The sequence below is a fragment of the Lynx rufus genome, unplaced genomic scaffold (assembly GCF_022079265.1).
Source record: "Lynx rufus isolate CCGP_SWC_20201006 ecotype Redwood Valley unplaced genomic scaffold, mLynRuf1.p SCAF_31, whole genome shotgun sequence".
Classification (NCBI taxonomy): domain Eukaryota; kingdom Metazoa; phylum Chordata; class Mammalia; order Carnivora; family Felidae; genus Lynx; species Lynx rufus.
In genome coordinates, this window is record NW_025814847.1 from 1,680,320 (window position 1) to 1,704,902 (window position 24,583).

At 44.6% G+C, this 24,583-nt stretch overlaps 1 protein-coding gene across 1 annotated transcript; it reads left to right on the forward strand.

The window, feature by feature from the left end:
• The first annotated feature begins 16,371 nt into the window (after positions 1-16,371).
• On the forward strand, positions 16,372-20,777 carry LOC124521880 (olfactory receptor 10J3-like). The gene is given in 3 exon segments (XM_047093038.1): positions 16,372-16,523; positions 20,003-20,516; positions 20,519-20,777. Coding segments are annotated over 3 exon segments (720 nt in total). The 5' UTR covers positions 16,372-16,449; the 3' UTR covers positions 20,651-20,777.
• The last annotated feature ends 3,806 nt before the right edge of the window (positions 20,778-24,583 follow it).

The following is a 24,583-nucleotide window of genomic DNA, read 5'->3' on the forward strand; positions in this document are numbered from 1 at the left end:
TGGGTGGCTCATTCGGATGAGTGTCTGACTCTTGATTTTGGCTCCGGTCATGATCTCATGGTTTGTGAGTCTGAGCCCCAGATGCGTTGAGCATGGAACCTGCTTGAGATTCTCATATTCATTCATTCTCTCGCTCTCTCTCTCTCTCCCCACCTCTCCTCTTCTCTCCCCCCTCCCTCCCCTTCTCCCTCTGCCCGTCTCCCCTGCTTGTGTGCACGCTTTTTCCAAAAATAAAAAAAAAATGAATAATGATGAAACAGATGTTAATGATAAAATATAGAAGATCTACAAAGGTAAACTTTAGGTAAACTCCTAGTGAAAATCTGATCAAGAAAAACAAATGAAGACATAAACTGGATTATGAATAAATGAAGGGACACCGTTACAGAATCTTCAGACACAGAAAGATGAACGGTAACATTATGAACAACTTTATCTCAATATATTTCTAAACTTCAATGAAATGGATACATTTCTAAAAAAATTATCAACGTTGAATCAAGAAGTAGAAAACCTGAAAACGTTTTTAAGAAATAAAGACAGTAATGGGGCCCCTGGGTGGCTCAGTCGATTAAGCGTCCGACTTCGGCTCAGGTCATGCTCTCACGGTTTGTGGGTTTGAGCCCCGCGTGGGGCTCTTTGCTCACAGCTCAGAGCCTGGAGCCTGCTTCGGATTCTGTGTCTCCCTCTCTCTGCCCCTCCCCTGCTCACACTCTGTCTCTCTCTGTGTCTCAAAAATAAATAAACATAAAAAAATTAAAAACAGAAAGAGCAGTGAAAAAAATCTATAAACAAATCTCTAGGACAAGGTAAATTTACCAGTAAGTGCTATGAAACATTACAGGATAAGCTGATTTCAATACGATACAGATTTCCATGTTAGATAGTAAAGGAGAAGTCCTCCTTACCTCCTTCTACAAAGCTGAAATTATCCTGACGACAAATTTAACAGGCCGATCTCACGGATCTTGGTGTAGAACTCTTAAGCAATTATTATCAAGCCAAATCCAGCAATGTATACAATGGGTACATGACCAAGTTGGTTTTGTTTCAGAATGCAAAATTTGTTTAACATTAAAATGATCCAATAATGTATTTCCTCAAACTGTTTAAAGGGGAAAAGTCATGTGATTATTTCAATCGCTGCCAAAAAAGCATTTTTAAAATTGAGTGTCTACTTATAAGAAGAACCCTGAACCAACTAAGAATACAAGATTTTCTTTAAGTTGGTAAAGCATATGTACAGAAGTTCAGCCAACATACACTTCGTGGTGAGATACTAAAGGATTCTCTGTGAGATTGGGAATGAGATAAGGGTGACTGCTTTATCCACCTCCTTCAACATTGAACTGTATGTCCTAGCCAACCCAGTAAGCCACGAAAAAGAAATTAAAGATATAAGGATTGAGAAGGAAGAAACTCTTTACAGATGATGTGCTTGTACACACAGAAAATCCAAAAGAACCTACTGATAAATTAAACATTATTAAGAGAGTTTAGCAAGCTTTCTGGTACAAAATTTATAGAAATCCATTGAACTTCTGTACTTCAACAAACTGATAGCAAATTAAATTTGAAGAGGCTATCATTTATAATAGCTTAAAAATATCAAGTACGTAGGAATAAAGGCCTTCACCAAGAAAATTACAAAACCTTAATGAGGAACACTAAAGAGAACTGAAGTAATGGAACAATGGACCCCACTGATGAGTTGGAAGATCTAAGATTTTGAAGATTCCAATTCATCAGAAATCTATGAATTCCTAGATCTGTGGTTGACAAATCAGTAGAGTTCAATCAGAATCTCAAATGGATTGCTGTTCGTTGGTTGGTAGCTTCATAACTGATACTAAAATTTATATGAATGTACTAAGATCTGAGAGAAGCCAAAACACTCTTGAAGAACAGAAGATTGGCCTTTCAAATATTATTACTTATTAGGGAACAGTCATTAAGAACGTGTGGTGTTGGCACAGAGGTGAAGAGTCACTCTCGTGGAAGAAAACAGAGCTCTGAAATATGGGAACTCTTCATGCCAGGGCTGGCACTGTAGGTTGGTGGATTAGTCAAGGATCTTGGAATTGTTGGCTATCTGTATGGGGGAAAATGAAATTAGATCGCACCATAAAAACATTAATTTCAAATGTAGTAAAAAACCTGGGAAGAAGCAAAACGCCCTATGAAACGTTTAGCAGATAATATATGAGAATGTTTATAAAGCTCTGGGTAAGAGATACAAAACATAAAGGAAAATAATGATACATTCTGTTGCATAAACATTAACTTCCATGTTTCAAAATAAAGTACAAGAAAAGGGCAGGAACAAGGAAATGTATATATTAAAAAACCACAAATAAAATACTAGTATCTAGAGTATCTAGAGTTTGAAACACCAAAAAGAAAAAAAAAAGATCAGCTTAATACAATGATAGATTTAGCAAGTGTATAGGAATCCCATATCAGGGGACACACAGATGACATGCGAACAGATTTTTAACGTCATTAGTAGCCAGGGGAAAATAGACCACAGACCACAATTTCACACCGATCAGGCTGCAAAAAAGTCAAAGCTATCACAAATAAAGAGCACTGGCGGTTCTGGTTCCCTGCTGGAAGGAGAGCGAATTGACACAATCATTTTGGAAAACAGTTTGACATTACCTGTTCAAGTTGCAAACCAACGGCCCTATAGGAGCCAGCCATTCCACCATTAGAATTTAATCCAGAACTAAAGACACACAAAGTTAAAACAGCTTTGTTTATAATAGGGGAAGCAAAACAAACAACAACCCTGAAAAAAACAAACGTTGTTGAAAAGCAGAAAGGATACAATATATTATGGAACAGCAAACGAATTAATTATAAAACAGGGGTGCGCAAACACAGCCCAGGGGCCAGTGGTCTGTTTTGTAAATAAAGCTTTATTGGGACCCAATCACACCCACTTGTCTACATGTTGTGTAAATTGCATTCATGCTGTGGCAGTGAAACTGAGTAGCTTCAGCAAGAGACTGTATGGCTCACAAAGACTAACATGTTTACCACCTGGTCCTTTACAGAAAAGGTCCACGGATCCTGTGAAAGATTCCTAAGGGCACTGGTTACAGTTTCACGCTTCAGCATAGATGAATCTCACAACCATAATGTTGAATAATAGAAGCCAATCACAGACACGTGTGTGTGTGTGTGTGTGTGTGTGTGTGTGTCCCATCGATGTAATGTTCAAAAGAAGGCACGACTAAATAATATATTATTTAGGGATAATCTGTTTCTTTATAAATGTGGGAATACTTTAATCTAAAATTCATGATCGTGACTATTTGGTGAGTATTTGAAGTATTTGAAAGGAGCATCTATGAGGCTTCTAGATTTACAGTGATCTTTAGTTTCTTAGCCCGGGGAGAGGGTATATAGGTGTTTGCTATTTTTCTTAAAATGCACATTTGTTTTATATACTCTAATGCATACCCTATTCTACAATAAAAATTTTAAATTATACGTCAAGGAAAGTGTTCATGATATTGTTCAGTGGGGAAAATATTACAAAACAGTAAAAGTCATATGATCCCAATTTTGTAAAGAAAGTAAAGTTCTATATTCACGTGTACGTGAATATGTATGTATACAAAAAAAATGAAAAATATGTAAATGAGAGGCAACTGGGTGGCCCAATTGGTTGGGCATGTGACTCTTGATCTCGGTTCAAGTCGTGATCCCAAGGTCACGGGAACAAGTCCCACATCTGTGCTTGGCGCTCTCCCTCCCTCTCCCTCCTCTTCTTTCCCTCCCTTGCTCATGCTCACTCCCTTGCTCTCTCTCTAAAGAAATATAAATATGTATAAATGAATATGTGTGACATTTGTAAACAGAAACTAATAAGGTATTTTAAAAATCTGTACTATGTAGCTTTTAAATGATACCCTGAAAATAATGTAATTCAATGGGAAATAAGTTATAAAACAGGATATGATATATACAAAATTACCTCAGTTAGATGAAAATGTGCCTAGAAAAGATGCTGAATGGAAATCCTCTAAATGTTAGTAGCGTGTGATTCTGCATGGTAAACTTATGGGTGAATTTTTGCTGTCTCCTGAATTTCCCAAAGTGTCCATAATAAATATATATTATGCAGTGGGATAAGGTAGCTTCAATTTCTTTTAAGCCTCCCTTGGGGTAATTCTCCTCACCCTCTTTCCATCCAGGCATCCCGCCCATCTTGGTTCTCTCAGGCTTTCATTCATTTGTACATGATAACACTTGTCACATTCAATTGAAATGATTTATTATCTCACTTTTCAACTAGATTGTAAGTTTTTTTTGATGACAGATCCTACTTACTCGTTTCCACATACCCGGAACTTGGCTCAATTTTTGCCATACGTCAAGCCTTTGATCCCTGTGTCAAAGGAACTGATGAGGAAAACTCTGGAGGTACTTCTGGTCTGAATGAGCCCCCCGCCCCCCGCCTCTGCCAGGTACTTCCAGCAGTACTGACAGCGATGGGTGGAAGTCAGAACAGTAGACTCAAGTGAGCATCTCGACCTCAGAGCTGGAGAGAGGAGAGGTGGGGACGGGACTTGCCCATCAGGGGGGCATTGGAGACGCATGGAGCTTGTGAAGCACTCAAGCAAAAGATGGACATGTGGCTGACAGGTGGACAGGAAGGGAGAGAATCTGCAGGCTCACTGAAGTTGAGAGGCTTCCAGGGGACAAAGATGGAACTCTATAGGAAGACATGGGTGGCTGAGCTAAGTATTGGCAAACCATTATCATCAACATAGACCATTGATCTTGGGTTAGTTTCCCAAATCTCAGTCTGACTTTTGGTGGATAGCTCTTTTCTCTAAAAAGATTGTAGAAATGTATATGAGTTTTTTACATTTGACAGTTTCCTTTATTTGTCAAAGTAATAATGCACCTACTACTTAGAAGTAACTCTGGGGTAGAAATGTGGGGACACTTAATCCCCAAAAGGATGCAGGACGCCTGATAGCACTCATCTAGTTCACGGCAAAGATAACCTGGGGGCCCAGCTCTCTTTGCCCAGTACTGAGTCCTTTGCTCTTGAGAGAGCGTAATACTGGAGGACCTTTCTGTCCCAGCTGAGATACCGATAGGTGTAACGCTGACAGGGGAAGCGCGTGAGTCTTCTTAAGGAAGATATTAAGAAACAGGAAGTCACTGTATCTTGTTCTGGTTTGTTTTTGATGTCTCTGTGAAGGGATGCGGACTTAATAAGTATTACCCAATTTCCTTTTAGTTCCTAACGTAGCTATTAACATCTTGTTGGGGGGGGGGAGGGTGGGAGGCAAGGCTCAGGGGGATTTGGTGTTCCCTTTTTTCCTCTTTTTCTATCTCAAGGACAGCGTCTCCTCCTTTAGAATCTCCAGCCCCAGCCCAGTTCACGTCCGTGTCTCTTTCTCTCCTCCCCCCAACACAGATTATGCCAAGCATATTTTTCTGGAAGCAGTGATCTGATCTGGATGCCCCGTGTTACACTGACAAACGAAAGCAGGGCAGAGAACCTGACCCAGAATTAAGCATTGTAAGTAAGAGGAGTCAAGGCAGGGTATAGACCTCAGAGGCCGACGCAGCAATAAAGTTGTCTGGGGTCATTAGAAACCAAACTGGAGAAACGAACATCTGGTTAGCCTGTGAAGACAGACTACATTGTTTGAAGTTTAGCAATTACCCTACAAAGAAATAAAATACTCATTTTATCGATGGAGAATCTGAGGGTCAGAAGGACGAACCACTTATCATACGTTTCTAGTAATGATAAGAGCAGGTGTGAAACACAGGTCTCCAAATCCATTTGCTCACATTGAATCCAAACTGCGTCGAATGAATGTTGAGACAAGAGCTTCAGGTTACGGGGAGGGAGGTACCAGCTGTCGGAAAACTGCCTGACCCTCAGCCTCATTCACTCGAGACACCAGGGACATCGGTAGTAGATGACAGCTCTGGGATTATAGAGGTTGTCTTATTTTTCTCCCCCGTCCACGATTTTTAATAGGTTCCCTCATTATTTACTTACGGGCAGGAGAACAGTCTCTTCCGCTTTATAGGCTCCTGGGCTCAGTCGGCAAAGTGGGAAACTCTAAAGTTCAAGAAAAGCATCAGAAAACCAGAACAGGAAAACGAAGAAGCTTAGAACGTCGAAAATCAATTCTCTCCTGGGTTTTTCTACCGACAGCCACTTACTTCCTGCAAGGTTGGCAAAGGAGGCAAATTCTCTGAGTTGCAGATCTACCTTAACTTTTTAAACAAAAAACTCAGAAGAGGACTCTTCACAAGGTCTGGCGGGGGGGGGGGGGCGGAGAGGAGAACTCGAACCCCAGGCCTAGAAGGGCATCATTTCCTGAGTGTCTAAAGGAAGCTCGGGGTATGGTGACGGGCTCAAAGCCCGGAGCATTGATTCCTCTGGCCTCAGAAGATCCTCCTGAAGAGCTGAAGCCTCTTTAAAAACCCCAGATCCGGGCATTCAGTCTGTGAATTCCCAAATCCCTCTGATCCAGGACTCCAGGGACATCCCCTTGAGAATCGTTCCAGGGCACAGAGGGCAGCAGAGAAAGAGTTTGAGGCTCTATCCCAGGGGACTGATTAGGAGCTTGGGCAATTAGTCGAACAAAACGCTACTTTTGTTGACTGATTCGCAAGAGCGGTTAGCCTCGTAGAAACAAATACGTTTTGCTAAAACTCTAACGAACGCGGGAGACACCTGCCAAATGCGTGCCTATTATTCTACATCTGAGGACCGGGCCTTCATTTATTGAAGTAACAAAGATGTAATGCACGGTTCCAGGCACTGTGCTGGGCATTGGTGGTGCAAGTGTGACAAAGACAGTCATGGCATTTGCTTGCATGGAACTCATCATTAATGTATTAATCCACTGGGTATTGTGCAGATTAGTAAAAGGAGCCTCCTCTGCATAGACGCAGCCCATGGGCACCCCTCTTGTTGAGGAGACAGCGTATTTTGGCAGCTGGTAGAAGGGCATCCCTTCACGTGGATGGCTCCATATTGTGATGTACCACTGGGCAAGTGATGATGGGCCGCCTTTATCCCTCCCGCTGTCCCTTGGTTCGGTATCTTTGTATCGTCTATGGCGGCCACACCAGGCAGGTTTCAAACATCCAAGGCCACAAATAAACACGTTATTACAAACAGCGACACATGCCACAAAGGAAGAACAGAGTTTTGCGAGAGCACAGAATAAAGGGGGTGAGGTTTTGCTAGTCTGGGAAGTGTAAATATTCCTCTGAGCGGTGATTTTGCGCTGGGGTCTTTAAGATGAATGAAGGTCAACTAGACGAAGTTAGGGAAGAGAACTGGAGGCAGAGAAAAACAGGAGGGAAGGACTTGATAGATTATTGATAATGTGTCATTTCAAGAACTGAAGGAAAGCCCAATTGTGCACAGAGAGCTCGAGGGAGAGATGAATTTAGGTGTGAGGATGTGAGTATACAGGTCACACAGCACTTGGTGCTTATGGGGCAATGTGGAGCCAGCAAAGCTTTTAAGGAGGCAACGGCACAGTCCAATGTGCTCTCTAAAGCATCTGGTTGAGAAGTGGGAAATGAATTGGAGAGGAGCAAGTTTGGGACCGGGTTAGGCGGCTGCCACGGTTGTCCAGTGCGAACACGACAGGAGCTAGGGCCACGGCGGCAGGCACGGAGTCACCGACTCCCTGGGATAAGAGAGACCAGTTCACAACAGACACCCTAGGGGGTGTGGTCAAGTGACCTGCCTCCTCCAGGACTCAGACGTGATTCAGGAAGCATTTCTCAGAAGAATGCCCATCTAGAGAAGGAAAGTATGATTTTTTTTTTTAAACATAAAATCTGAGGATTCTGTGCTGTGATCCTCCTCTTGAGGCTGGACAGAATCCTGACTTCATTCATTTTAATGGAGAATAAGTCTCTCACCCAATTCCCAGACTGGAGACAGTTCACATTCCCAGAACTCAAGTTAGTGTGTGTGTGTGTGTGTGTAGAATGGCAGTGATCGCACAAATAGGGAATCTCAAATAGAAGCTATAGAAAAGGAGCAAATGCAAACTCTAGGTTTGAAAACTATAATAACTGGAATTTCAGGGATCAACAGTAGATCTGAGCTAGCAGAAGAAAGAAGAGGGAAGCCTGAAAATCAATCCTAGAAATCACCCAGCCTTCAGAACAGAAATAGAAGCATGAAAACAGAGGGAATCTCCCAGACCTGTGGGGACAAAGGAAACATCCCAGCATTGGTGTGATGGGATTCCCAGAAAATAAGGCAGAAAAAAAAAAAAACTTAAATAAATAATGGCTGAAAACCTCCCAAATCTGATGAAAACCATTAACAGATTCAAGAAACCCAACAAACCCTGAGTGGGATAAATGCAAAGAGAACCACATCCAACTGCTGAAAGCCACGTACAGACTAATCTTGAAAACCGAAGAAAAGTGACTCACCCTCATGTACAGAGAAAAAGCAGCATGATTAATAGTGACTTCCCAACAGGAAACAAAATTGAGACCAGAGGAGAGTGAAATGGCATTTAGATTGTCAAGGGGAAAAAACAATTAACAACGACAACAAAATCTGAATCTAGCAACAATATCCTTAAAAAAATGAAGGAAAATTAAGGTGTCTCTAGATAAAAAGATGGAGAGAATTTTTGCCAGCAGACCTACCCCGCAAGAAATACTAGAAGTTCTTTCGCCTGAAAGGAAATGGCAGTTGACAATAACTCATTTCCATAAAGAAGAACGAATAAAACCAGAAATGCTGCCTATCGTAACATGTATAAGTAACCATACGAGAGTATGTATGTGTGTGTTTATGTGTCCACATTTTTATGTTCCTCCTGTAGTAATGTTTTTAGAGAAAAACAGACCATCATTCGAAGCGGTCGTATTGTTATAATACTGTATGGATTTATAAATTGGATTTATAAAAATAAAGATGTTACATGACGATAGTGCAGAGGCATAAGAGGAAGAAATGGAGGCATATTTCCATATTGCCGTATTTCATTGAAATCAACTTTGTATTAACCTGAACAACATTGTGATAATTTAAACATGCATAGAACAAGCACTCAAAAAAAAATATCCAGTTTTAAAATCAACAAAAGAATCAATACGGTACAATAAAAAAGTTGTTTAACAGAAAAGGCAGTAAAGGGGGGATAGAGGAATGTAAAACACACGAAATTTGGAAAACAGCTAGTGACATGGAAGACAGTGCCTCATTCACACTGTTTACTACATTAAACGTGAACGCACCGACGACTCTTGGTTTCTGTTCAGGTCCTGATCTCACAGTTTGTGAGTGCGAGCCCCGCATAGGGCTCTGTGCAGCCAATGTGGAGCCTGCTTGGGATTTCCTTTCTCTTTCTCTCTCTCTGCCCCTCCCCTGCTCGCTCTGTCTCTCTCTCTCTCAAAATAAGTAAACTTAAAAAAAAGGTGAACACATTGAATCATCAAGTCGAAAGGGAAAGATTGTCAGAACGGATTTTAAAAAGCAAGATGTAGTTGATAAGTTGTTTACAGGCAGTACCTTTAGAGTCAGAGACACAGATACTTTGAAAGTCACGGTGGTAAAGAGATACGCCACGCAAACAGTAACCACAGGAGAGCTGTGTTAATATCAGACAAAATAGACTTTGAGACAAGGGATGTTACAAGAGACAAACAGTTATGGTAAAAGAGTCACTCTGTTAGGAAGATATAAAATTATGAAGGTATATGCACCTGAGAGCAGAGCCCAGAAATCCATGAAAAGGACAAATTGAAAGGAGAAATAGACCACACAACAAATATAATTGGAGAGCTCAATAATTCTACTTTATTAATTTATAGAACAATCAGAGAATCCACAAGGATGGAGAATACACGAACAACATCGCCAGACGACTTGACCTGACACTTCTGGAAAACTACACATAAAAAGAACAGAATGTGTATTGTTTTTGAGTACATGCGGCACGTTCTCCAGGCTAGACCATAGGGCAGGTCACAAAATAAGCTTCAAATTTTAAAAAATGGACATCTTCTTTTCTGATGTTTACATAAAACAGTAACTTTCTTTTGATAAGTGTTTGCATGGTATTTTTTCCATTCTTTTATATTTAATCTTTCTGTATGCTGACAAGGTATGTCTTCTATAAACAGAATTTTGTTTTCTTATCCCGTGTGACAGTTTTTGTGTACTAATTGGATTATTATTTTGCATTTAATGAAATTTACATTTTTATATTATAACAAAATTACCGATATCTTTGGGTTTTACGTGTGTTACCATTTGTTTTCTACTTTTCCCATTTTTTAGATACCTTTCCTTTTTATCTTATTTTGGAATAATCAAGTATTTTTATTCCTTTTATTTGTTCCTTACACATCACTTTAATGTTTACTTTAGAGATTAGATTTCAAGGACCATGCCACGATTATGTGAAACCTGAATTTGATTTATCCCTATCTTAATGTTGTTACTGTGTATTTTCATTCCACAACTATTTAGACATTCACAAGATATTAATTAATTGGATAATATTACGTATAATATTAATTTATGCTTTCCATACGTTTATCTTTTATGCTGAAATTCATTTTGGTTATTTTTTGTTTTGGTTTCTGTCTGGCATGAATTTTCCTTCCATCTGAAGAACCCCAGGGGCACCTGGGGGGCTCAGTTGGTTAAGTGAAGAACCCCAGCTCATAGTTGTTTAGTGCAAGTCTTCTGGTGAGGAATTCTCTCATTTTTTTCATTTCCGAAGCTGTTTTTATTTTGGCTTTTCTTCGTGCATGATATTTTCCTGGAGTCTAGAATTCTCCTTTGGCAGCTACTTCCTTTCAGCCCTTCGATATCATTCCACAGATTTCTGTTTCTTATTACTGCTGTTCAGAAGCCAGTTAACAGTCTTATTGTTATTCCTTGAAAATAGTGTATCTTTTTCCTCTACCTACTTTTAAGCCTTTTTCTTTTTTGGCCATCTTACACGGTATGTGTGCATGCATTTTGTTGGGGTGGGAGGTGTGTGTGTATATGTTTTGCATGGAGTTCAGCATCATTCTTGACCCTCTGTCCTGATATTGTCCTCGGGTTTGGAAAACTGAGAACACGTTTCTGCAACTGTTGCTTCTGGTACATTCCATCTCTCTCGCCTGTCTACCCATAACTCCAATTACACATACGCTAGACCTTTCACCAGGTTCTCTATGCCTCCTGTGCTCTTGAATATACATTACACATTCTTTCTCCCTCCCTGTGCTTCTGCTTGGATATTTCCTACTGACATGCTTCTCATTCAGTGATTTTTTATCTCTAGTTTTTTTCTTTTTTATAGTGAAACTTTTTAAAAAGGTTTATTTATTTATTTTGAGAGAGACAGAGACAGCATGAGTGGGGGAGGGGCAGAGAGAAAGGGAGAGAGAGAATCCCAAGCGGGCTCCACGCTGTCAGCACAGAGCTTGAGGCGGGGCTCAAACTCATGAACCATGAGATCATGACCTGAGCCGAAGTTGGACGCTTAACCGACTGAGCCCCCCAGGCACTCCTATCTCTGGTTTCTTTCTAATGTGCTGTTAAAGTATTCTATTGAGTTCTTAGTTTCAGTTATTACAGTTTTTACTTCTGATGTTTTCACTCTATTTAAAAAAATATATTTTCCAGTGCTCTGTTGTGGTTCCACAATCTGCCAGCTATTTTCTTCAACACAATAAAAATTAGTTTTTTATTGCTTCGCAACAAATTACCACATACTTTTTTTTACATGTGGCAAATTTACATTCATTTTCTAATATTCTGTCTCAAATAACCACAGATTTAATAGCTTATAACAACGCAGACATGTTATGTCAGAGTCCCCACGGCTCAGGCGCTCCGGGTCCCCTGCTCTCTGTCACGGTCCCCACGGCTCAGGTGTTCTGGGTCCCCTGCTCTCTGTCACAGTCCCCATGGCTCAGGCGTTCTCAGTCCCCTGCTCAGGGTCTCACAAACCTGAAAGCACAATGTTAGCCCAGCCGCATTTCCTTCTGGACCTGGGCATTCTCTTCCAAAATCACGTGGTCGTCGGCGGATTCATTCCTCGCGGTTGCAGGACTGAGGCTGTGTTTGCTCACTGGCTGTCACCGGAGATCAGTTCCCCCAAGTGCCCACATTCCTTGCTGCATGGCCCCCTTGGGAGTCCTCTCAAAATGTGGCCGCTTACGTCTGCAGAGTCAGCAAGGGAGGGTCTCCGTTCTGCTAAGACAGATTTTTACGGGAGGTGATGTAAGCGTGAGAGTGACATCCCATCACCTGTCTGTCCTCTGTTGGGAAGAGGCAAGTTACGGTTGTGCCCATGCTCAGGAGGAGACGATGGTCCGGGGCTGTGTATCTCGGAGTTCTCAGAGCTTTAAAACGGGAACTTTTTTGATGAATCTATTTCTATTGAGTGCTTTCTTTTTTCCTTCTTGATCTTTAGCCCTGTGGTCTTTTCTCCTGGTACAGTTAGTGCATCTTCATGGCACCCTGCATGCACAATATCGGGGGTCCTCCAGCCCTCCCCGCCCCCTCCCCTGGTAGTAAATAATGTAGGACGTGTGGACCCAAAGTCTCTCTTGCATCTACTTAATGCTGCTGTGGTTGCGTAAAAGCAACCACAGGCGGCATGTGGGGGCGGGGTGGCTTTTTTTCTTTTAATTTTTTTACTGTTTATTTTTGAGACAGAGACAGAGCATGAGCAGGGGAGGGGCAGAGAGAGGGAGAGAGGGGCAGAGGGAGGGGCTCGAACTCACAAACCACGAGACCGTGACCTGAGCCAAGTCGGGCGCTTAACCCACTGAGCCACCCAGGCGCCCCGGGAGTGTGGCCTTGATTAAGAAACAAACACAACTTGAATTATGGTCACTGAAATATGACTTTCATACAGTTTGCATGCCACACAATGTTATGCTTTAAAAGTTCTTTCTTTCGATCATTACAAAATATATGGCCCATTACACAGCACGTAGGCCGTGCAAAAACCGATGGTGGGTTCATGGGCCTGCAGACAGTAGTTGGCTTACCCTGCTATAAGTGCAGAAGCAGTGAAGATAAATTGAGGCTCTACGTTATATTATCTTCCTCTGTTTTACTTCCCAGCGGGTAGTTAGACGACGGGCGAGAACATATTAATAAGCAGGGATTACGTGAAATTGAAGCTGGTTTCAGTCTTTGTGAGGGTTGGTTTCTTTCTACTTTACCTCTCAGTGGAAATACAGCCCTTAAGCATGTGGAGACCACGAGATGACCAGATGCTCTGCTCTCTCTTTTTCTTTTTTTTTGTTGAGTGTTTGGACCAAAGCCTCTGAGCAACAAATTACAGTTCCTTGAAGAAATTGCAAACAGTGGGTGTCGGGCTGACATTTCTACATATCCTTTCTTTATGGAATCTTGGCCCCTCCATTATTCACCGACTTAGAAGCTACACCACCTCTTTCTTTATTTTTTTATTTTTTTAATGTGTATTTATTTTTGAGAGAGAGAGAGAGAGAGAGAGAGAGAGAGAGAGAGACAGAATGCAGGCAGGGGAGGGGCAGAGAGAGAGGGAGACACAGAATCCGAAGCAGGATTCAGGCTCTGAGCCATCAGCCCAGAGCCCGACGCGGGGCTCAAACCCACAAACCAGGAGATCATGCCCTGAGTTGAAGTTGGACGCTCAACCGACTGAGCCCCCCAGGCGCCCCAAAGCTACACCACTTCTTATGGTCATTAGAACATCGTTGCAGAGATGGAAGAGAGATAATTCCATCCTTCGATTGGAGGCAGACGTGGAGAGTTAGCAGTGGGGGTGGGGGGAGGGGAGAGGACCCTGGGAAGGGCCTCTTATTTCACTTTCTGATTGAACCTCAGTTTCTTCATTTGTAAAGTGGGGATAGTAATATTGAATATTTACCTGCTTCCTCATGTTATTGCGAGTCACCCAGAGCCACGTGAAGGGTGCAGAGCGAGAGCAACTTCCGGGGGGACGTCGCCGTCCTCCCCGTCGCCACACGTGACTCCATCACCCGCAGGTGCGTCAGGAGGCTCGGGGTCAGAGGAGCATCCATCCAGACGCCAGTCAGATTCGTGGCAGATCTGGACGCTGAACCTGGGGAAACAGAGCCCCTAGTCTAATGCTTTTGCACCATCACCAGGCTGCCTTCCTGGATTGTCCTCGCCCGCGGCACGGCCGTTGAGCACAATTTCAAGTTAAATTCGGTCTCAGCGGTAGTCACGGAGAATTTCGCCGTGTCCAGACGTGTGCTACTGTTTCTCCTGAGGCCAGATTTCCCGGTTGGAGTCCTGGTTCCTCATGTATGAGCTCAGTGTCCTAGAGAAAGTTCCACAACGTCTCTGTGCCCGTTTTCTCTCCTGAAGAGGAATGTAGCTATGCTCCCTTGTAGATTTATCGCTAGGATTAGATGAACTAACATGTACACTGCCCAGTTCGGTACCGAGCAGATAAGAAGCACGTGTCATAAGTGTTAGTAATTATTTTGATGAGTAGCAGCTGTAAGTACCCTGAAAGAAAAGATGGAGAGTCTCCAAAGATGCTTATAATTGAATTACGGATGTGAGGCCAATGTGAAGAGTATGACTAAAGAGTTAAAAATATGTGACACTTGAGCGCTAACTTTTGCCTAGTTCAAAGCCGTTGACGCTCACTAACGTCTGTGTGGGCTGCGGGTAGTACACGGATGTACTTCGCGGAAGGTGGCCTGGCAAGGCGGAGGCCTTGGGCAGAACCGGGCCAGAAGTTCCAGAATGATGCAGGGTGTGCAGCGAGCAGAGCAGAGATGGGCAAGATTGGTTAAAGTAGAAGAAGTCACGGGATGGAAGGGAATACAGTCCGTGGTACCGTAATAGCATTGCGTGAGGACACGTGGTGGTTACACTTGTGGTGGGCGTGGCATAACCCACAGAGGTTGCACGCCTGAAGTCGGTGTCATGTCGTGTGTGAACTATGCTTCAATTAAAAAAGGTATAAAGGTGAGAAAGACAAATACCATATGATTTCACTCATGTGTGGAGTTTAAGAAACAGAGTAAGTGAGCAAAGGGGGAGAAAAGAGAGGAGAGAGAGAGAAGCCAACCGAGAAACAGACTCTTAACTACAGAGAACACACTGCTGGTCACCAGAGGGGAGGTGGGGGGCGGGGAATAGAGGGATGGGGATTAAGGGTGTACTTGTGATGGGGGCGCCTGGGTGGCTCCGTCGGTTAATCGGCCGACTTCTCTGCTCGGGTCATGATCTCGAGGTTCGTGTGTTCGAGCCCCGCGTCGGGCTCTGTGCTGACAGCTCAGAGCCTGGAGCCTGCTCCGGATTCTGTGTCTTCCTCTCTCTCTGCCCCTCCTCCGCTCATGCTCTGTTTCTCTCTGTGTCTCAAAAAATGAATAGAAACGTTAAAAAAAATTTTAACAATAGTGCCCTTGTGATGATCACCAGGGGATGGATCTAAGTGTTGATTCACCATATTGTATACCTGAAACTAATATTACACTGTGTGCTAACTATGCTGGAATTTAAACAAAAAGGTAAAGGTAGTCTTACAAGAGAATTCTAGGCATGGATTGGATTGGGGATTGCACCCTGGGACTTTAAACTGGCTTCCAGTGCGGGGTATCTGAAGGTCAGCCCTCTGCGGACCTGGCTGCAGGGTTCCATGCTTAAATCCTTCTTGGCAATCATTGCTTCCCTTCTGCCACACGTGAAGCATCCTTTCCAGAAGGGTCTTAAGCTCCTCAGCTTTGGCACCAGAGAAATGGACAGAAAGTATAACACGTACCTCGCGGGACCATGGCCCAACCTACCAAGTTTTCAGATCAGCCTTTTCCCCACAGAGATTTCTCCTAATTGCCAAGCCAGCTCTACCTTTCAAAATGTTAATTCCAGGATGAGGCAACGAGCTTGCTGGGTAATGAGGTCTCTTGGCGCTCTGCTGTTTGGATTGTGCCCTCTGCTACCATAGGTCACTTGGGAGTAGTAGGTGCTGTTTTGGGGAGAGAGACCCAGGAGTCTGGACAGGAAGTCCGCACCTTATTAAGAAACCTCAAGCCAGAGTTATTATTGCTTTGTGACCCAAAGAAGAGCTGCTGTCCGAGGAGGTTGTGGGAATCCAGAGGAACTCAATGCGACTTTTCCTGTCCGTCACTCATAGGCTCAGGCACTGAAGACTGGGCTGTGTGTCCTTCCCTTCCTTTCTAGTTTCTTTTCGGTATCCCCTTCTGGGCAGTATCTCAAGATTAGCCAGTAAAGGGGGGAGTTCCTATGAAACCACAGCTCTGCTCAGTAAGACGTTAGTGATCATCAGATAAGAAAATCCGTAGACTTTTGGTAAAATAGCGCTAGTTTTGCACAGTGACCCAGACTCAAGTAACTGATGGATTTAAAATAATCTCGGGAAGGGCATTGACAAAAATCTGGGAAATGCTTTGTAACTGTTAGTACAAATCCATATGTATTGTTGCAGGCGTTCGGTGTCCCGAGTGGGCGGATGTGACTCTCAGAAGACCAGAGAAACAGGCTGCTGGTGAGTTTCACTTCCTTGTACTCTGGGACGGTGCTTGTTGATTGTAGCGTAATATTCGTTCATCACGGAGTCAACGGTGATCTGTAGAAGGGGGACCACGATCTCTCGTAGACAATCTTGTGCTTTTTATCCTTTTGGAAATGTGTATGTGTGAACTAATGTAAGGAGGAGGGACGTAAGACTTGAGGGCTCTTTATTTGGGTCCTATACAAAAGGCTGTCCAGAAATCTAACTTCCGTGAGGGCACGGACCCTTGCTTGGTTATCTTTGCGTTCCTGATACTAGCACAGCACTCTCTTCGTGACGTACTCAGCACATTGAACTCCTGGAGAGATGGTTTTGCTTGCATTCAAAACAAAATTTTATTATTTACAGTAGACTTAAAAAAAAAATTGGAGACCCAACAAGACAAGTAAGTTCTCTTCCCTGGAGAAAAACTGTAAGATTGGGTCAGGGACAGGCTTTGTTTCCCTCTTTTTGTTGTCATTTATTTGAGAGAAAGAAAGAGTATTAACCCCAAAGTCCACTACGGTCTGAATTTCGAGGTTTCTGTCCATCTGTACCCTCCCTACCTTTTTGTCTCTTTCCTTCCTCACCTCCATTTCTTACACCCGAGATGAGTAGCCCTCTTCTTGCCAGTGTTTCTCGTCTCCCCATCCCACCCTGCTCCCCTTTCCTGGTGGCTCTCCTGGAGTCCACCCACATAGTGGTGCTGGGATAGAGTCGTTTCAGGTGATAGTAATTTAGAGCGGATTCATGGTCTGGAGGAGGAAGAAAACAAATATTCTAGGCTACAGGCAGGAATAAAATCTTTTTCCAGGCAAGTGGAAGGGAGTTATAAGAACAACCTGGATGCATTTCCATGTATGTGTGCAAATATAATAAGACCTGTGGTTGTCGATGGATGGGTTCCGAACTATCCGTCAAAACCCAAGAACACAACTTGGATGTCACTACAGACTATTCCCGGCCAGCAGCTGGATGGGCCACTGTGATCTAAGGGAGAAAGAAGATGTTGGGCATCTCTGGGACGGGAGTGCAAAGCAGAACTAAAAATCTCATTCTACCAGGTCCACACCCATGTTGGGATAGTACATGGGGCACTACATGGGTCTGGTCCGTGCACCGCGAGAAAGATGTTAAAAGCGCGTGATGAAGTTTGTATGAGCAGTTGGAAGGGAAGTGATAAGAGTTATAAAAATCAAGGCTGGTTAATCACAGGCTTGTTTACAAATCCTTGAAAGCTGGGCTGAAGCCGATTAAAAAATTCTCTGTAATGTTTATTCGTTTTTGAGAGAGAGACAGAGCGCGAGCAGGGGAGGGGCAGAGAGACAGGGAGACACAGAATCGGAAGCACGCTCCAGGCTGTCATCACAGAGCCCGACGTGGGGCTCAAACTCACGGACCTCAAGATCATGACCTGAGCCGAAGTTGGACGCTTCACCGACTGAGCCACCCAGGCACCCCCAAGTTTTTATCTTACTTCCAGTCTAGTTAACCTACAGTGTTGTATCAGTCTCAGTTGTGCAGTATAGTGGTTCAACGATTCCATTCATTACCCAGTGCTCATCAATGTACCTGGAGACTTCACCCTTCATCCCCGCCACCGCTTTCTCCCACCCCCCACCCCTCCTCTGGTGACCAGCAGTGTGTTCTCGATAGTTAACAGTCTGGGATTTTTTGGTTTGTTTCTTAAATTCCACACATGAGTGAGATCATACGGTGTTTGTCTTTCTCTGACTGACTTATTTCGCTTAGCATTGCACCCTCTGGCTCCAACCATGTTGTTGCAGATGGCAAGATTTCATTCTTGTTGATGCCCGAGTAATATTCCATTGTGTATGGAATGAATATACCACATCTTTACCCATTCATCTATTGATGGACACTTGAGCTGCTCACATAATGTGGCTATTCTAAATGATGCTGCAGTAAACATAGGGGTGCATAAATCTTTTCGAGGTAGTGTTTTCATATCCTTTGGGTCAACACCATCAGCAGATTTTTTTTACCATTCAGGGGGCTCGCTTGGAACTTGACTGAGGTTGATGCAATGAGGGACCTTGGTTGGGAGACCGTTGCAGTCTCTGCAGAGAATGACATTGTGCCCACAAGTTGGGTGTCGGTAGAAAGCGCAGGGAAGAGGGGACACAGAATACAGCATTTTGGGAAGGACTCTTTTCCGCATGGAAAAGAATGATGCTCAGCTTTCTGAATGGAAGTAACGGATAACCACGGTGGGTTCTTTCGGGAGTAGACACGGGTTGAAAGGCAAGACTAAACCTGCCGCTGTCCAGTCTCCAGTTCTGAGCTCACATGAGATGAGCCCATTTCTATCCCTGTCTCGACTTGAAATATGCAAAATTGAAGGGAAAAATAGAATATCTGGTCCTTCTCTGATTAGGTGAATTTCATCTCTGCTCTCACACTAGGAAAACCCAGCCCCTTCTTGAAAGGATCTCCTCGGATCTGTTCCATCCTGTTTTCTGCTCAAATTCAAGGAGATAAACCATACCCCTGCAAGTGCCTTATCAAACCTTTTCCATGGCCTGAGAGGTTATGTGGTGTGGGGCTTTCAGGAGGACCAGCTCGTAGAAATGCTCCCTTTTCTAGTCTTTCATGATTGCAGGGGATTTTAGGCGCTGGGCGTGGTGAAGTGACTCTGAGAAGCAGAAATCATTACAGGACTCTTCTGAGCCATTCGGCAGTGACAGTGCCTTCTGACAGGTGTTGAAAGGATATCGGCCTCAGATATGTTCTGTCTTTGACCTCGGTTACTGTCCTCACTGGATCCTTCCCAGCAAATTCAAGAGTGTTTGAGGACCAACTTCTTCCCTGACCTGGACTCGCCTCTTTGATGTCTGGGCAAATTATTTCTACTGATCTCCTCTGTACTCGGCCTCTGCCTTCCCTCTGGGATCTGACTCTGCCGCCGATCTCAGGGTCCTGGGGTGGAGCCCAGGAAGAGGTGGATAGAGGCGATGACCGCAGCTGACACTGATGACCGTCGAGGTCCAGGGCATTTGCTCAGACGATGGACACACTTTTTACCCAAGGCCTTGGGTTAGCCTGTTCTCTTGTACAGTTGGCTCATCACCCCTGTCCTTTGCCCAGAACCACACCTCCCTCACTGCCAACACCAAACTCTACTGCCGTGGTCGAGTTCCTCTTTGAAAGGAACTCGGGTGGCCACACAGGCTGGTCTTTGCCGTCTTTCTGAGTTTGCACCTGCTGACTCTGTCCAGCAATATCATCATCATCGTGACTGTTATTCGTCTGGACCATCACCTCCATACCCCCATATACTTCTTCCTGAGCATGCTGTCCCTCTCTGAGCCCTGCTACGCTGTGGCCATCGTCTGTGCTTTCCGGCCTCCTGAGTCCCCCCCCAGCCCATTTCTGTCCAGTCTCCTCAGTCCCCAACGAGCCATCTCCATCCCAGACTGTGCCACTCAGCTCTTCTTCTATCTCACCTTCAGCACCAACAACTGCTTCCTGCTCACGGCCACGGGGTATGACTGCTACGTGACCACCCGCAACCCCCTGCGGTATTCAGTCGTCATGAGTAAAGAGGCCTGTGTCCAGTTAGCAAGTGGCTCCCTGGGAACCGGCCTGGGCGTGGCCACTGTCCAGGTAACATCTGTGTTTGGCCTGCCCTTCTGTGATGCCCTTGTCATATTTCACTTCTTCTGTGACGTCAGGCCCCTGCTGAAGCTGGCCTGCGTGGACACCCCTGTCAACGAGATCGTCAACTTTGTCGTCAGCGTCTGTGTCCTGATTCTGCCCACGGGCCCGGTCTTCTTCTCCTATGTCCTCATCGTCTCCACCAGCCTCAAGATCCCCTCCGCCCGGGGCCGGAAGAAGGCCTTTGCCACCTGCACCTCCCGCCTCAGAGTGGTCATCGTCCACTATGGCTGTGCCTCCGTCGCCTACCTCAAGCCCAAGTCCCGGAGTTCCCTGTGGCAGGACAGACTCATCTCTGTGACCTACACCGTCCTCACTCCCCTGCTGAGCCCTGTCGTGTACAGCCTGAGGAACAAGGAGGTCAAGGATGCCCTGCGCAGAGCCGTGGGGCAGAAGCCCCTTTCCTCTTAACAAGGACAGATTATTGGAAGGCTTTTAACTGATTTTGTTTAACGTGTATTAATTTTAATGCTGTTTCAAAAATGCCTTTAAATATGGGATCAAGAAGGATGCTGGGATGGCTCGGTCGGTTAAGAGTCTGACTTCAGCTCAGGTCATGATCTCATGGCTCGCGGGTTCGAGCCCCGCTTTGGGCTCTGTGCTGACAGCTCGGAGACTGGAGCCTGCTTCAGATTCTGTATCTGCCACTCTCTCTGACCCTCCCATACTTGCACTCTTGCGCTCTGTCTCTCTCTTGTTCAAAAATAAATAAACATTAAAAAAAAAAATTTTTTTTAATTTTCCAGTAAGCTCCTAAACCTGCAGAGGTTTATCTTGAGAAGTTTCTTCTTAGATGCTCCCAACTTAAAACCGGACTTAAAGCCAGCATTGCTATCTGAGCATCACAGAAGGTGAACACGTGCGCTCTGGTGCAAGGCAGGGTCCTTTCTCCCTCATCCTTCTGTGCACTCTGGCCTTCTATGCCAAGGACTGAGCATACCCTGACTTCCAGACGCAGCTCCTGCAACGCCCAGAATCACCCCACGGGGTGACCCTGCATGGGCAAAATATCACTTGTGAGAGTGTCACGGGGTCTGCTGGTTATGAAGGGTGGGGCAAGGCAGTGGAAATGAACAAGTTCTCCAAGTCAAGTTAACCTGTCTGACTTTGCACAAAACACTAGCTAGCACGTGAAGTCGGCCTGGAGATCAAAGACACCTTTGCCTTCATGTCCAGATTTCTAAACATAACAGCACCAGTGCCTTGCTATGAGGATAGTCAAAATTATTTTCAAAATGTTTGGCTTAGTCATCCTGCTTAAATCCAGATAAGAAGCCATTAGGTAGAGGTCTGATGGCCGGGGTCTCACTCTCTTCTGTCACTTGTACTCAGTGGATGCTGTGCTACCCTACCTGGATTGCTTACCTTTGGGCCCCACACATCTGTTCCCCCAGCTGCTGGGAGGCTCTGAGGCAATAGAGGTCAGTTGAGTGGCTCTTCGGAAATTGCTCTTGGTGAAGAGCTACTTTCTCCAGAGTCTCACACCTTCTGCCAGGGCAGACCGGCCGCAAAGACTTGCCTACTTCCGGCTGTAAAGACTGGCCCCCGTCCCTCCAACTAAGATGATTAAAAAGGGCCCTCCCGGCTCCAAGGCTCTCATCTGTGAGCCGGTTTGACATACATCACATTTCAGCTACTCCCCCTGCCAGGGTCCGCTGCCTTCACTCTCACACGGGTGCTGATGCCGAGGGCACTCTCTGGGAAACCTGTTACATTTCAATCAGTTTCAGAGTCTGTTTTCTTTTTCTTTCTTCCTTTTTTTTTTTTTTTAATGTTTATTTATTTTTGAGAGCGAGAGAGTATGAGCAGGGGAGGGACAGAGAGAGAGAGGGAGACAACAGGATCCGAAGCAGGCTTCATGCTCTGAGCTGTCAGTACAGAGCCTGACTCGGGGCTGGAAGCTGGAACTCCTGAACTGCAAGGCCATGACCTGAGCCGAAGCTGGACGCTCATCCGACTGAACCATCCGGTTGTGCCCATCAGAATCTGTTTTCCGAGGATCCTAATCTGCAACAGTTTAGCATCCCATTTCTAGAACAGTCCTTGGCAAGCAGAGAGCCCAGATTTTTAGCCTTGATATATTCTAGTGAAGGCAGGAGGCCAATGGCTTCTATATTTTAATTAAAAAATAATTTCACCCTATTAATTGAACTATTACTTACTTGTGGCTCAATTTGGTTGGTTGGAAACTGGTGAAAAAAATTTAAATGTGAACTTTTCTCAGAATCCACAAGAAGTTATTCCTTTATCCTCAGCAATTTTCAGTTGCATGGCAGCCTTGAATCCCCCTTCAATTACCTTGCAGTGAGATTGCTGACCACTCTCGGTGATATTTTTAAAATTTCAGGGGCGCCTGGGTGGCGCAGTCGGTTAAGCGTCCGACTTCAGCCAGGTCACGATCTCGCGGTCCGTAAGTTCGAGCCCCGCGTCAGGCTCTGGGCTGACGGCTCGGAGCCTGGAGCCTGTTTCTGATTCTGTGTCTCCCTCTCTCTCTGCCCCTCCCCCGTTCATGCTCTGTCTCTCTCTGTCCCAAAAATAAATAAAAACGTTGAAAAAAAAATTTAAAAAAAATTGCAAATACAGGAAAGGCTAAACGTGAGGATATATCATTCCAGTGTTCAGGAAGGGGAAGAGTGTGGATGCTCTAAGTGATATGGACAAGTCAACTTGCCCTTGATTCTGGGCACATTTTTAGGTAGAAGTTTTGGGACGGGGATGCCATGGAGATTGATGAAGCAGCAAATGGGATTTGGACTTGGTAAGTAACTGCCCAGAGCAGGGCCGACAGCTTAACATAGGAAGACAGCACTGCTCTCTGAGGTTATCTAGGGACCCAGGCTGGCAGGTGCCTCTGGCCTTCTCAACATAAAGCTCCCATCTCTGGGTTCAAGGAGATGATCCTGTTGTCCTACTTCCCATTTCGTGAGAAGAGAGAAGGAGCAGGCTCTGTCTTCAAGCACTTGGTTCCCCAGCATACTGATGAGGTGGGTCTTTTGTCTGAGTTTCCATGCTTGAGGTGACCAAGGGAATATGTCTTTCATTGGCCACCAGTAGGGAGTTAACTGACTTGATTTTCAAAAAACCAATCTCTATTGAGGATTCATGATTTGTGGCAGCCGATTTGGAATAGCAACTATGGGAGAGAAAATTTGCTCTATGAACTGGCTTCGAACAATTTGGTAAGAGACTGGAAGTAGCAGAGGAGGTCCTAAGAGTGAAGGGGGGTGGATTATTTCCATTTTAATCACCTGTAAGATATACATGCTCCCTCTCTGGCATAGACAAAGTATTTTATGTATATGGAAATAAAAACATCCTTTTATTTTTTATTTTTTTAATGTTTTTATCTAGTTTTGAGAGAGATTGCATGAGCTGGGGAGGGGGCGGGGGGGGGGTGGCAGAGAGAGAGAGGGAGACACAGAATCCGAAGCAGGCTCCAGGCTCCGAGCTGTCAGCACAGAGCTCAGCGCAGGGCTCAAACTCATGAACTGTGAGATCATGACCTGGGCTGATGTTGGACACTTAACCGACCGAGCCACCTAGATGCCCCGAAAACATTCTTTTAAATGCCATATTTTGGAGCTCCACTAAATATTTAAGCCCTAACTCTGTTCCACATTTCTTACGGAACAAGAGATGTGTGAAGAAGAAGGAAATAGGAAGAAATGAATGGTAGACATGAGTCTCAGACAAACCTGAAATTCACATCCATGGAAGAGTACGGTGAAGACCATGTGTGGAGGATGAAGGAAACATTCACACTAAGAGCTTCTTGGGGATGCGTTCTGAGCCCTTGAGCCTGTGTAGTCACCACATGGGAAATAGGCTTCCGAGTAATGGAGGACAGAATGTCTGGGCTCAGGGGAGCTTAGAAGCCACCTAGTCCAAATCCCCTCTTTTTACAAAGAAGGAATGGAATCTTAGAGATGGGCAGGCGGCTTGCTCTAGTCACAGAGCTAGTTCATGGCAGCTTGAACGTCCAGGTATGTGCTCTAAGCAGAGCTCTTGCAAGCTTGGGTGGGGATAAAAGGGGAGGTGAAGGTGAATTGTGATCCTCCAGAATCTAGAAAACGCCTCAGAAGTTGTGTCTCAGGCTGATCAAGCCTGGACTTTCTATCCATGTGAAATATCCCTCAGCTCTTAACTCTGGGTCACTTGGCCTCAGATCCTCAGAGGAGTAAGTCACTTGCTCTTCCGTCTGATGTGTACGAAGCTGTGTGTAGGACACTGTGACGGAAGAAGTTGTTTGTGATGGTGGTGGCAAGACCATGGTCTAAAGGCTGTAGCTGAAAATGGATCTTCTGTCTTTCCTTAAAGGCAAGGGAAGTGCCTAGGACAATACCAAGGGTCCTCCCGTGGGGAATTTTCCTGTTTTT